Source organism: Xiphophorus hellerii, chromosome 8 (assembly GCF_003331165.1).
Source record: "Xiphophorus hellerii strain 12219 chromosome 8, Xiphophorus_hellerii-4.1, whole genome shotgun sequence".
In the NCBI taxonomy this organism is placed as follows: Eukaryota; Metazoa; Chordata; class Actinopteri; order Cyprinodontiformes; family Poeciliidae; genus Xiphophorus; species Xiphophorus hellerii.
The window spans coordinates 930,440-943,568 of NC_045679.1; the positions used below are offsets into that span (position 1 = coordinate 930,440).

Below are 13,129 nucleotides of genomic sequence, written 5' to 3' on the forward strand. Positions count from 1 at the left end.
TGACAGAGTTATGTTTATGACAGAGTTATGTCTATGACAGAGTTATGTTTATGACAGAGTTATGTTTATGACAGAGTTATGTCTATGACAGTGTTATGTTGGCGAGCCGCACTCTTCTTCTACGATCTGGTCACAAGGTTTAAAGCGTAGGTTTAAACCAGACGCAGTTCAACACTGCCCTCAAGTGGCGCATATCCTCTACTACATCTAGAAAAGCAGACAAACAAAAATTCAATAGTTAAAACTGCGAAATCATTTTAATTCTCTGATATTTACCATAGAAAAAATTACTGAAAGTCTCCCAGAGTAGATTACAAAAGACTAAATAAGATTGTAATGCTCTTGCAGTTAACAAACGGTGTAGAGAAGCAAGCAAACGAAACAAAACAATGTATAAGTATGGCATTTTTTTCACTTCATAAAATTACTGTAATTAAATGAGGCTTAAACAGAAGCCTTCAATAATGATAAACAAACAAATAAATAAACAATTTCAGAATAATTCAGAAAAAATAAATTAGTTAATAAAGAAATCCGTTTAAAATTAGATCAAGTGAAACAGATTAGAAAAACATTTCTTGTAATAAAACTGACATTTGCAGAGTTACATCTTTAAATTGTAATAAATAACACTTGAAGACTCCATGTGAATTTGAGGAAAAATAATTTTTTTATGTACTAAAATGACGGTAATTAACACACCGTCCACCAATAAACAACAAAAAATTATCTTTTTTCTTTGATCGTTCAAATAAATAAAGTCAGGAGGCAATAAAATATTTTTCTAATAAAATAAACTGAAACACAGCGTTATTTATATCTATAATTAATTTAATTATTTAAATGTATTTTATTTCTGTTCCATCTGAAGTGAGACAAACGCAGTGAAGTGTGTAGAAGCTGCTCTGCCTCGTCTCAGCAGTTTTTCCTCAGCAGGTTCCTTCAGGTGTTTCTCGGTTGATTTGAGTTTCTTCTGAGGTTTTTCAGAAATAAAACCCCGAGCTGAGCGGCTGATCCTCCCCGGATTCAGGTCACGGTTTGTGGGCGTATCTGAGTCAGAATGTTGGCTTTTTGCAGCAGAACTGTGGTGAGTGGAACAACTCCAGCTAATGTAGCAGAAAAACTCCTGTATCTGTGGAAATATCTAAAACTGACCACCATAAACTGCGGCTGTGACTTTTATTAAGGACTTCTCACTTATCTTAGCAGCTTTATTGACTCTGACATTTTATCTTCCGGGTTTTTATGACTGAAACAGAGCGCTGAAGTTTCCTAGCTGTTAGCTTAGCTCTCATTAAAGTGAACGGAGCTAATTAGCTCGGGTGGCTAACAGGCTAACTGGGTGAAAGGTCAGTTTAACTGGGAATAAAACCAGCTGGAACGACTCCAGAACTTTGTTTTATCTAACTGTCAATAAGGTCCAAACGCTTTTATTATTAAACAACATTTACCGTTATAATTTATTAGATTTGTCTAATTTTAGAGCTTTTTTGGGCTATTTGTGATGTTTTTTAAATTCCAATTTAGCTGCTTAAAAATGCTGAAAGCTTCAGTTTATGTGTAGTTTTATTTTTTAAATCAAATTCTTGTTCTCTGCAGAACAGTAACTTTCAGGTTAACGTTCCCTAACGCAGCAGCAGCTGTCAATCTGTGACCTTTACAGAAACAAAGGTCACAATGGAAACACTGGGAAGTACTGGCATCCAGGGAACCTTTAGGGAACTTTATGAACATGAGCGTCATGTTCCCTAATATAAAGCTTAAATGTTTTCTGAATTATCTGAGGTTGTTTATTCAGCTGAACCTATTTTAGGAATGTTCCCTGATGTTCCCTAAAGGTTCCCTGAACTTTTGATGCAACTTTCACTGTGACAATTTAAATAATTAACTTTCAGATAAATATTCTCGTTAGGTTTTCTAAATGTTGGAAAGCTTCTTTGACCCACAGGGAACTTTGGGGAACTTCATATAAAGTTTAAACAGTGTTTAAGATCCAAGGAACATTCTCTGAAGGTCGAATGTTTTCTGAAGGTTGAAATTTAATTTCTACTTTCATGTGGTATTTTTACGTTATAAATAATAGTTTTAAGTGATTTTAAATTGAGATTTTGTGTGGATAAAAGGCATTAAATGTATTTATTTTCTCAGATCTCATGGCTGCATGTGGATTAAATGTTTCTGTGCATGTTGTTAAAGCTAACGTTCTTCTACTGACAATCAGGGAACCTTTTGGGAACAGTTACCCAGGGAATAAGATTCAGGAAACATTCATTCACCTCAGCTGATGAATGAATGTTTATTTCAACACCTGATCAGTTCAACAGGAGTAGAACCGTTAGCATGTTTGATAGTAGCACCGTTAGCATGTTTAATAGTAGCACCGTTAGCATGTTTGATAGTAGCACCGTTAGCATGTTTAATAGTAGCACCGTTAGCATGTTTAATAGTAGCACCGTTAGCATGTTTAATAGTAGCACCGTTAGCATGTTTAATAGTAGCACTGTTAGCATGTTTAATAGTAGCACCGTTAGCATGTTTAATAGTAGAACCGTTAGCATGTTTAACGGTCACAGGTCTTCCTGTCTCCAGTGGAAGGTTGCCATGGTGAGACCCTGTCCCTTTGTGAGGCCGCGTCACCTGGTGAAGCCCGTCTCTGCCACCCGGGTGGCCGGCAGGTACCTGAGCCACCAGAGGGGGCTGCCGAGCCTGCCGGTGCCCCCGCTGCAGCAGACCTGCGAGCGCTACATTACGGCCCTGGAGCCCATCGTGGAGGCGGAGGAGCTGAGCCGGACCCGGCGGCTGGTCCAGCAGTTCCAGGAGGCCGGCGGCGTCGGGGAGCGGCTGCAGAAAGGCCTGGAGAGGCGGGGGAGGGACGCAGAGAACTGGGTACGCCCAAAGCTCAGCCAGACGGCCGTTAAACCGCTGCATCAATAGATTCTCCTTATGGAGCCGAACTCAAACTGTAACTGGTAGAATGAAGGTAACGGCTTCCACATATTTAATTTGGTGGATTTTATTTGATATTTCTGTGTAGAAATAAAAAGTTTTACATTTAAAACACAGAAATGAGTTCAAGTCCCAACAGTTTTAAAAGGATTCCTAATCCAATAAATCTTTGAGATTATCTGACTTAAAGATAATGCAAAACTCACTTTTTGTATGTTTTTATTTTTCTGGTTGAGTCTCTATTACTTCTAGAAACAAAGTGCTTAAAAAAATCTTCTCTTGGCAAGAAGTTCATGTTATTTGGTGCCTGTAAACAAGCCATTTCAAAAACCTCCCAACTGTTGAGTTACACTTTGCCGTTACCTAGCAACCACAGTGGAGTTCTGCCCGTTACCTAGCAACCTCAAAACCTTTGGTCAGCTTTATGTGCTGTACAATGACGATGTAAAAGACAAGAGTTTTGATGTTGACTTATGATCCAGAAACCACTTGCTGCATTCTTGTTGGTTGTGCAGGAGGCTCTACTAATGCTTTTCAAAGATGTATAGGTGTAGAAAAAGCAGCGATTTTCACATGTAAGTGTAAATGCTGAGTTGGGGGCGTGGCCAGCAGCAGATTATCTGGATTTAAGCTCATGAACTTCCTTTATTAATCTTCACGTCTTTTCATCCTGGAAAGACCTTGAAAGTCCTTGAATCCCATTGCTTCCTGCACATTTTTCTACCTTCCTGTGGTTCTGCTCGCAGCTCTCCCAGTGGTGGGTCCAGGTGGCCTACCTGGAGTACCGGCTGCCGGTGGTGGTCCACTCCAGTCCAGGCCTGGTTCTGCCCAGGATGGACTTCAGGGACAAACAAGGACAGATCAGGTGAACAAACAGACAGACAGACAGTTTCTACTGGTCCTGGTGGTGTTGGACCACCAGGACCTTTTAGAGGAATGTACCTGAAATGATTTACTTCTCAGAGAATCAACCGATTGTTTGTTTGTTGTTCCGTTCGTTGATTTGTTTGTTGTTCTGTTTGTGTCTCAGTCTGTCTTGCCCGTTATCTTCTCTACTTTTCTTCTCAGAGTTTCAAACGTTCCTCTTGTCCTGATGAGTCTGGATGGAAGTAAAGACTCAAACTGATCTGTAGTTTTTATTTCCAGGCTTTAACTCCATGAATGACCCAGTTTTCTCTCTCTCTCTCTCTGCAGGTTTGCTTCCAAACTGATCGCTGGAGTTTTAGACTTCAAGACGATGATCGATAAGTGAGTCCTGCCGCCCTGAAAACATTCAGTCTAATTGGTGAAAGTAGAAGTTTAAACGGTGAAGTTGCTCCTGTTTTTGTCTGATTTCTGGTTAAAACATCATTTTCTCTGTAGACGTCCGATTCATTTGAAGGTGTTTAATCTGTGAACTGGTTTGTTTTCCAGTGAGACTCTCCCAGTGGAGTTCCTGGGCGGGAAGCCTCTGTGTATGAACCAGTACTACGAGGTTCTGTCGTCCTGCCGGATCCCCGGCGTCAGCAGAGACTCTGTGGTGAACCACGCCAGGAGCTCCCAGCCCCCCAAACACATCACCGTGGTCCACAACTTCCAGGTGAGGATCGCTGCTGGGAACACTGGGATACTGGGAAACCTGCTGGGGTTGATGGAGGAGATGCAGTTTGAATCATAAATTATTCTAGTTTTAGATAGAAATCTTTAACTGGTCCAACTCTGCCATCTGCTGGCTGTAATTGGTACTTTGTGAACATTGAGGCGAAAACTAGTTAAACCTGAGAGTCTGGAAGGTTGCTATGACAACAGCAGCAGGTCTTTAGTCCTGGAAGTGATCTTCATCTGACAGAAGGCCGACTTTCTTTATGTGGCTCTGAAGGTTCAGGTCAGAGGTCAGCCTGATCTCTGGTTTCTATCTGTAGTAAGTGAAGCTGTGTGTTGATTCTAGATCTATAACTCTAGATCGTTCCTCTTTAATAACTTTAGTTTCTGTTCAGCTGGAGAAAGTTTTTCTGTTCAGAATGTGAATCCAGACCTGCTGCTCTTTGGTTTCCAATCATTTTAAGTCTCTTCGTTCCTCCCAGTTCTTCCAGCTGGACGTTTACCACAGCGATGGGACGGCGCTGACTCCAGACCAGCTCTGTGTTCAGCTGGAGAAGATCTGCAGAGCTTCACCGGATCCCGGCGCTGAACCTGTCGGTATCCTGACCACCCAACATCGAGACGTCTGGGGGAAATCCTACCTCAACCTGATCAGAGGTCAGAGACACAAACTCACCTGCAGCTGTACCTTTATGAACCACCAGAGGGCAGCGACGCTGCAGAGTTACAGCTTTAGATTCAGATGTTTAGAAATCAGCCAATTAACCTGGAAGATGTTAGTTTGTTTTAATAAAACATGTTCTGTGTCAGTGTTTAGAACCATCAGAACCAGCATGTTGGACTGGTTTCTGCTGGTAAACTGGGTTAAACTGGTGTTGAGTCTTTCTGATGCGTCTCTCCTGTCTGGTTCAGACCCGACCAACAAAGCGTCGGTGTCGTCCATCCAGAGGAGCATCTTCACGTTGTGTCTGGATGGATCCACGTCTGGAGCAGCTGGAGATCAGAGCCGCAGCGCTGCAGCCGTCCAGATGCTGCATGGCGGCGGCAGCCGGGGCTACAGCGCCAACCGCTGGTTCGACAAGACGCTGCAGGTGACCCCGCGACCCCAACGCTCCAGATCACACGCCGGGCCGTCCAGAAAGTTCTGTGACTCTAAAAAATCAGCAGATCCCTGCTGGATTTAAGTGATGCACTGAAATTCACATTTATACGTTTTTCATCGTAATTATTGCAGATTTACCAAACAAAGCAGCTTCTCTGCAAAAATAACTCAAAATTCTAAAGTAGCACAAAAAGTCTGAGATTTTAACTACAAACAATCTGAAAAACAATAAAATCCTGGAGGAAATGATGATTTACTGATTCTGACCTGAAACATGATGGATTCTGCAGATCATCTGTTGGTTTTGACTTTTTCAATATGTTAAAATTATTACAGCATGAAGTCAGAACCATATAATAACCAGCAGCCTGTAGCTGTAACTTTCTCTGGAGAGGAAACTTCTGTTTTGCTCCTGATCTGAACCTGATGCTCTCGGTTTCTGATGTTTCCTTCAGTTCATCGTGGGAGAAGACGGGACCTGCGGGGCGAACTACGAGCACGCGCCGGCTGAAGGCCCGCCCATCGTGGCGCTGATCGACCATGTGGTCGAGTTCACGTCAGTAGAACCGCACCGATTTATCAATACCGATATCTGATACGGAAAAACAGCTGAGGAGACTTGGAACCAAAGAACAGATCTGAGATTAATATCTGTATCAGTCCAGGTATAATGTACATAAATAAAGCATAGAGTTAGACTGAATAGATCTGCCTCACTGTCACTGTTACCTGATATTGATATGTCATCAGTTCATTAATGCTGACGGAACATAAACCTGAATCAAAATGATGATCCAGATCATTTTCTATCATAATCTGTGGATAATCCAGTAATCTGCTGTTAATCTGCAGCTTTGTGTCTTTTGGACAGGAGGAAACCGGAGACGTCTTCGTCTCCTGCAGCGTCTCTTCCTGTCCCTCATAAACTTCCCTTCAACGTCTCTCCAGAGGTGAAGAGGGACATCGAGGCGGCCAAGGTCAGCATGGACAGGTGAGAGCAGCCCGGTCCGGTTCTGACCCGGTTCTGATCCAGTCCCAGTATTCTGAGCCTCTGTCCCTCCACAGCCTGGCCCAGGACCTGGACATGCGGGTCTCTGTGTTCGGACACTTTGGGAAAAACGTGCCGAAATCCCACAGGATGAGTCCGGATGCGTTCATCCAGGTCGGCCTGCAGCTCGCCTTCTACAGGTGAGAGGAACAGAACACCCAAACACCTGGACGTTAGAGATCCGCCACAAACACCTGGACGTTAGAGATCCGCCACAAACACCTGGACGTTAGAAATCTGTTACAAACACCTGGACATTAGAGATCCGTTACAAAACACCTGGACGTTAGAGATCTGTTACAAAACACCTGGACGTTAGAGATCCGTTACAAAACACCTGGACATTAGAGATCCGCCACAAACACCTGGACATTAGAGATCCGCCACAAACACCTGGACATTAGAGATCCACTACAAACACCTGGACGTTAGAGATCCGTTACAAACACCTGGACGTTAGAGATCCGTTATAAAACACCTGGACGTTAGAGATCCGCTACAAAACACCTGGACGTTAGAGATCCGTTATAAAACACCTGGACGTTAGAGATCCGCCACAAAACACCTGGACGTTAGAGATCCGTTATAAAACTCCTGGACGTTAGAGATCCGTTATAAAACACCTGGACGTTAGAGATCCGCCACAAAACACCTGGACGTTAGAGATCCGTTATAAAACTCCTGGACGTTAGAGATCCGCCACAAACACCTGGACGTTAGAGATCCGCCACAAAACACCTGGACGTTAGAGATCCGTTATAAAACACCTGGACGTTAGAGATCCGTTATAAAACACCTGGACGTTAGAGATCCGTTATAAAACACCTGGACGTTAGAGATCTGTTACAAACACCTGGACGTTAGAGATCCATTATAAAACACCTGGACGTTTACGCTGCTGTATGAAAACCAACTGACTCTGTCGGCGCAATGCCTTCTGGGAAATTCTGCACCTTTCTGAGAGTTTCAGGTTATTTTTCTGGTTATTTAACCTAAAAGACTTTTTTTTTAGTTTCACATGAAAACAAACTTTTCCTCCAAATCACTTTAAAATCTAATTTCAACAGGAAGTAAAAAGCTGATGGTTTATTAATCCAACATGTGATTAGCAGATAATCTGGATTCAAACCGAACCTGAACGCCTCATAAGTTCTGGATCCTAAAGGATCATTTCCACAAATACTGTCCAGAACTTAGAGGTTCGTTAATTGAAATTTTGCCGCCCCAGAACTTCTTCACATCTAACAAGATTGGTGTCAAAAATGTGCAGGAAAAATCTTTTTGCTGCTTTTGCTCTCGAGTTACTGAGGCTGAAAACGTCTTTACTAATTTATTTAAAATGACAGCAGCACAAACGATTTTCACTCGTCGTTCAGAACCTGGTCGTTTAGTTTTTCCCTCCATTTTATATTTCCCAGAATGCACTGAGCTGCTGAGCCTCTACAGGTTTGTTCTGCTTCCTGTGTTAACAGGAAGTACCGGCGCTGCTGCGCTACGTATGAGAGCGCCTCGCTGCGGATGTTCCGACTGGGTCGCACCGATACGATCCGATCGGCCTCCAACGCCTCGGCTTCCTTCGTTAAGGCCTTCGACGATCCCAGCAAGCAGGTCCAGACTCGGTTCTGCTCACCGCATCATTCTGGTGTTTTGAATGTGAAGCTTTTTAATTTAAGTAATTCTTGTTTTAATTAGATTAAATCTTGTTTTTGTGCTCAGAACCTGGAGAAAGTGGATCTGATGGAGAAAGCTGTGAAAGCCCACAGATCGTACACCAACATGGTGAGTGTTCGCTGCAGCAGCGGAAGAAATGCATCACTTTATGGTACTGGCATAATGATAAAAGATATTTATTACTTATTTATTTCAGTGTCTGCATGCTGCAGCATTTCTAAATCTTCCATCTGAAACCAGTTTCTTCTGGACGCCACTTAGTGACATTTATTTCACTAAACGATTCAATTCAAAAATACTTTATTGATCCCAAAGATAAAATCTATGCTGATGGATCTCCTGTAGCAGTCTGTGCTACAGGAGACCTGAAGAAGCCTCTGACTGAAGACTCTGCTTTAAAGAGAATGGTCAGGGTTCTGAATAATTTTCTTGATTTCTCACATTATTAAAAATAATGTGAAAAGTTTAACAAAGTAAAATAAAGAAATTTAAAGTTTTTCTGTTTTCACATTATTAGTTTGATCCTTAAAAACAAAAAGTTTGACTTTCCTGATGAACCTGACCCATTATTACTGAACTCGGCCCGGTTCCTCTCAGCTCGGCCTCCATGTTTAAGTGTTTGTATTTTTGATCAGGCGGTCAGCGGGCAGGCCATCGACAGACACCTGCTGGGCCTGAAGCTGCAGGCGGCCGAGGAGAAGCTTCCCGTCCCCGAGATCTTCAGAGATCCAGCCTACGCTAAAGCTCTGCACTACCGACTGTCCACCAGCCAGGTACCGCCGGACCGGACCGGACCGGACCGGGTCCAGAACCCGACCCGGATCTAAGCCCAACACTATAACAAATGATGCTGGACAATAAATTATCCCAGAATTTATTGCAGTAAACGATAATATTGTTGCTTTCAAGTAATATAATGTAAAGTTTTAAAGTTTAACTAACATTTAACACTGGAACTGGAAAACATTTTAAATATGCAAAATCAACAAACTGAATTATGAAACTAGGAGCTGATTTAAACTGCTGCTCTACTGATGATGACCTGCCAGTTGGTGTTTGTTGCCTTTATTATTTTTTAACTGAAACACTGAATTCCACATCACATCTACATGTTGAGGTTGTCAAAGTCAAGCTAGCATAACTGAGCTACTTCCCTCTCCCTGCTTTTAATTGAAAGTTTTTCTGACCTCATCTTGTTGCCTCAGTGTTAACAATTAGCAGCAAAGCTCTGCGTCCATTTTACTTTTTATATCAGGCTTACATTTAAGCTTTAGCGCGTTATGTTGATAACTTAGCAGCTAACATCAATGCTAGTCGTTGTTAGCGAGCAGCTAACGCAGGGGGCGGGATCTTAACTTGACGTCATGCTGTAACAGAACCTCTCCTGGTTCTGGACTCTGACCATCCCCGCGCTCTGGTTCCTCCTCAGGTCCCGTCCAAGACGGACTGCGTGATGTGCTTCGGGCCGGTGGTAACCGACGGTTACGGCGTCTGCTACAACCCCATGGACGACCACATCAACTTCGCCGTGTCGGCGTTCAACAGCTGCGGGGAGACGGACGCCGGCGGCCTGGCGGCGGCCGTGGAGGACGCTCTGCTGGACATGAAGGTTCTGCTGGACCGGACCCCCAGGTCCAAACTGTGACGGCTTCCTCAACCTGCAGGGGGCGCCGCTCTGATCAGCTCGTCCATCAACACTCTGCACTTTAAGATCCTCTGATTCAGATCATCACATGAAGCTCAACAGAAAAATCAGCTGGAAACGTTTAAATTCACCAGAAATGACAATTAGTTGATTTATTTCCTGAAATATTCAAAATGTTTTATAGGAATCGTTCAAGTGCTGCAAAAACAATCGGATGAAGTTAATAATCAGTCATTTCAGCCGTTGGTCCTTAAACATTTCACTGCACCTGTTTTTATATTTTCTATTTCAAATAATTTAGTTTAAAAAGTCAGAATGTCTGTTTACCTGAAGCCAGTTTGGTCCAACATGTTCATAAACAGTTTGTAAAAAGTTAGTCAATAATTAACAGCAATAATTTGGGTTATTTACTTATTGGAGGAAATTTTAACGGGTTCACTTTTCAGTGAGATTTTCACCTTAATATTTATTAATTTATAAATTCCACAGTTTCAAACTAAACATTGATCAAAGTGTGAATATTTAGTTTGTTGGTTAACCAACAAATTATTTAGCTTAGCCGCATATTTAGGTTGTAAACTAAACATTTAGTTAGTTAAATATTTAGCTCCAAATATTTGGAAACTAAATATTGATTTGGCAAGATAAATATTTAGTTGCAAGGTAAATATTGGTTAGCTAATTACTTTATTAGAGATAAATGTTTAGTTATTTAGCTAAATAAATATTTAGCTTCTAAGCTACATATTTAATTTGCCTTGTAACTATTTACTTTGGAGCTAACATTTAAAAACAAATGAATAAAAGTGAAAATATTATTTTAAAAAGTTTTCCCAAACTTTTTTTTCCTCTTATAAAAGACTAAATAAATTTTTGTTAGTTTTTGTTTGGCTTCATATAAAGAGAAAACTGTTGAGTTGACAGTTTTCTGATCCAGTCTTACAGTTTTAAGGAAGACTCGACATCATGACCTCTGACCTCTGGAGCTCTGCTGGGTTTCTTCAGAACCTGGGAGGAGGTTCTGCCACAGATTGGACCGGTTTCTGTCCAGTTGTTGTTTTGCTCTGATTCCTCGCTCAGTTTAAACCAGATTTAGTTTCAGCTGCTGATCATGAAGGTTTCTGTAGTTTTATAAAATGTTTACAGCGGCGGCCATGTTTTCTTCCTGCTGCCAGATTAATGTAGCTCAGCTGAACAAAAACGTTCGTTTAACAATTTACTGATAATTTGTGGGTCAGTTTGTTTAATGCAACAATTATTTTAAGTGAAGTAAATTAATTTAACATGAAGCTTGTTTGTGCTAAAATGATTGTACAAATAGACTTTTTACCCTAAAAATAAATACAGAATTTCTTTACTTATTTATATTATTTTATCTGTAATTGAACTTAAAGTTTTTAATCCTCGTTGATGATAAACTTTAAAAAATAGCTTCGATTGGACTTCAGATAAATATTCCTGTTTCTACAACAATGAGAGGAGATTCATAATTTTTCATGTGAAAACCAAAATATATGATTTTTTTTTACAAAAACATGTTTAAGGAAAAGAAAAAACAAAATATATGTTTCTTGTCAAAATCTAGATTTCTGCTGTCATTCAGTTTTTTCTTCCATAATTTCTGCTATTTTCTAACGATTTGGTGGAAAATAATAAAAACCATAACAGATAAACAAACTCATTAAATAAAATACAGCAGTAGTTTTATTTTTTCCTTCAGTGAACGTCGGGTCCAAACATCAAACATTATTTTCATTAAATCTGCTTTTCCATATAAATGTGTTTTTAATGGTGTCAGGTTCATATTCTAATTTCAACTGAATCATTTTCATTACATGCAATTGAAAAAAAAAAAAGGCTTCCTTTTTACCAAAAAGTACTTTTTTACTCGAGTATTATTTTTACTGCCACTCTCACTGGAGTATCATTTACTCGATCCGCCGGTTTTTACTGCGTTTCTGCTCTTAAACATCTTTGTGCGCAGAATTTATGCACAGGCTTCGTTTTTAACGCACAAATTTTCCGTAAAGATCCCCACTTACGCTTCGTTGCCATGGTGATGATGGTCTCGGTCGTGGCGTGCTCCTCGTCCTCCATCCGCTGGTTTACTGACGGCTTGTTTTCCTTTAATGAGCCGAAACCATAAAATCATCATCATCACTCTGACACATTTCCTGTCCTTCACTTCTTCAACCGACTCAACACTAAACCACCGCACGTACACACACACACACACACACACACACACACACACATACACACACACGTACACGCACACACACACACACACACACACACGTACACACATCTATAAATACAAACTCATCTCATCTGAATGCATAATCCTTATTTTTTAAAGTGTAAAATAAGTTTTAATGAGTTTTCAAAGCAGGGCCGTAGGAAGCCTTTTACAGGTCCGGGGGCTTTGGCCCGAGTTCTGCTGTTTCCCACATCCACAGTTAATATCTCAGATTTATTCCATGTTTTAAACCCAGATTAAATTAAACCTGATTTATATTCTTGGTTCAGGTGATATCTGAGTTATTGGAGCAGTGAAGAACCATCAGAACCATCAGAACCAGGACCCGGATGGATCCAAGCCAGTTTCTAGCACCTGGTTTTAAAAACTTGAATATAATTCAGTAAATGTTGTTTTGCTGTAAATTATTGATCTAATTAATTTGGGTTTTGTAAGAAAAGTACTGAATTACTGAGTCACATCTAATAAAATGTATTTAAAATTATATAAATATACATGTATTTGTAAATTAAACCTAAAAGTAAACTAAATAATACGATTAATGTATAATGTTACTTTTATTAAAGTAATTTAGTCAGATCTGACTTTCCAAATACTTATTTTCAATATAAAACTTTTAAAATAAATACTTACAGCAGGTACTGTGTGTATATTTATATATTTCAGTTTATAGAGATTTTAGTAAAAATAACATTTAACTGAATTTTCTTCATCTAGAAATATAGGAAAAGATATTTTACTGAAAATGTCTTTTCAGTAAGAAAGTTTTTTTTTTTTTTTACTGAAAACAGCAAATAATGTTGTTGGTCTGAAATTATTTCATTTTGTTTTAACAGTTAATAATGTTGGAGCAACAAAGCTGGTGTGGAAACAGGA

The 13,129-nt window shown here is 40.4% G+C and overlaps 1 protein-coding gene across 2 annotated transcripts; it reads left to right on the forward strand.

Moving 5' to 3' along the window:
* The first annotated feature begins 874 nt into the window (after nucleotides 1-874).
* On the forward strand, nucleotides 875-11,591 carry crata (carnitine O-acetyltransferase a). 2 transcript variants are annotated; one of them, XM_032569399.1, is made up of 14 exons: nucleotides 875-1,087; nucleotides 2,590-2,886; nucleotides 3,693-3,811; nucleotides 4,141-4,194; nucleotides 4,360-4,525; nucleotides 5,010-5,184; nucleotides 5,440-5,618; nucleotides 6,085-6,185; nucleotides 6,501-6,620; nucleotides 6,695-6,817; nucleotides 8,150-8,285; nucleotides 8,394-8,456; nucleotides 8,984-9,121; nucleotides 9,778-11,591. In XM_032569399.1, the coding sequence occupies exons 1-14, from the start codon at nucleotides 1,061-1,063 to the stop codon at nucleotides 9,991-9,993; spliced, it is 1,914 nt and encodes a 637-aa protein (XP_032425290.1). In that variant the 5' UTR covers nucleotides 875-1,060; the 3' UTR covers nucleotides 9,994-11,591. The 2 variants fall into 2 exon arrangements, with proteins under 2 accessions (XP_032425290.1, XP_032425291.1); XM_032569400.1 differs by lacking the exons at nucleotides 875-1,087; nucleotides 2,590-2,886 and adding an exon at nucleotides 2,904-2,980.
* Nucleotides 11,592-13,129: the final 1,538 nt, after the last annotated feature.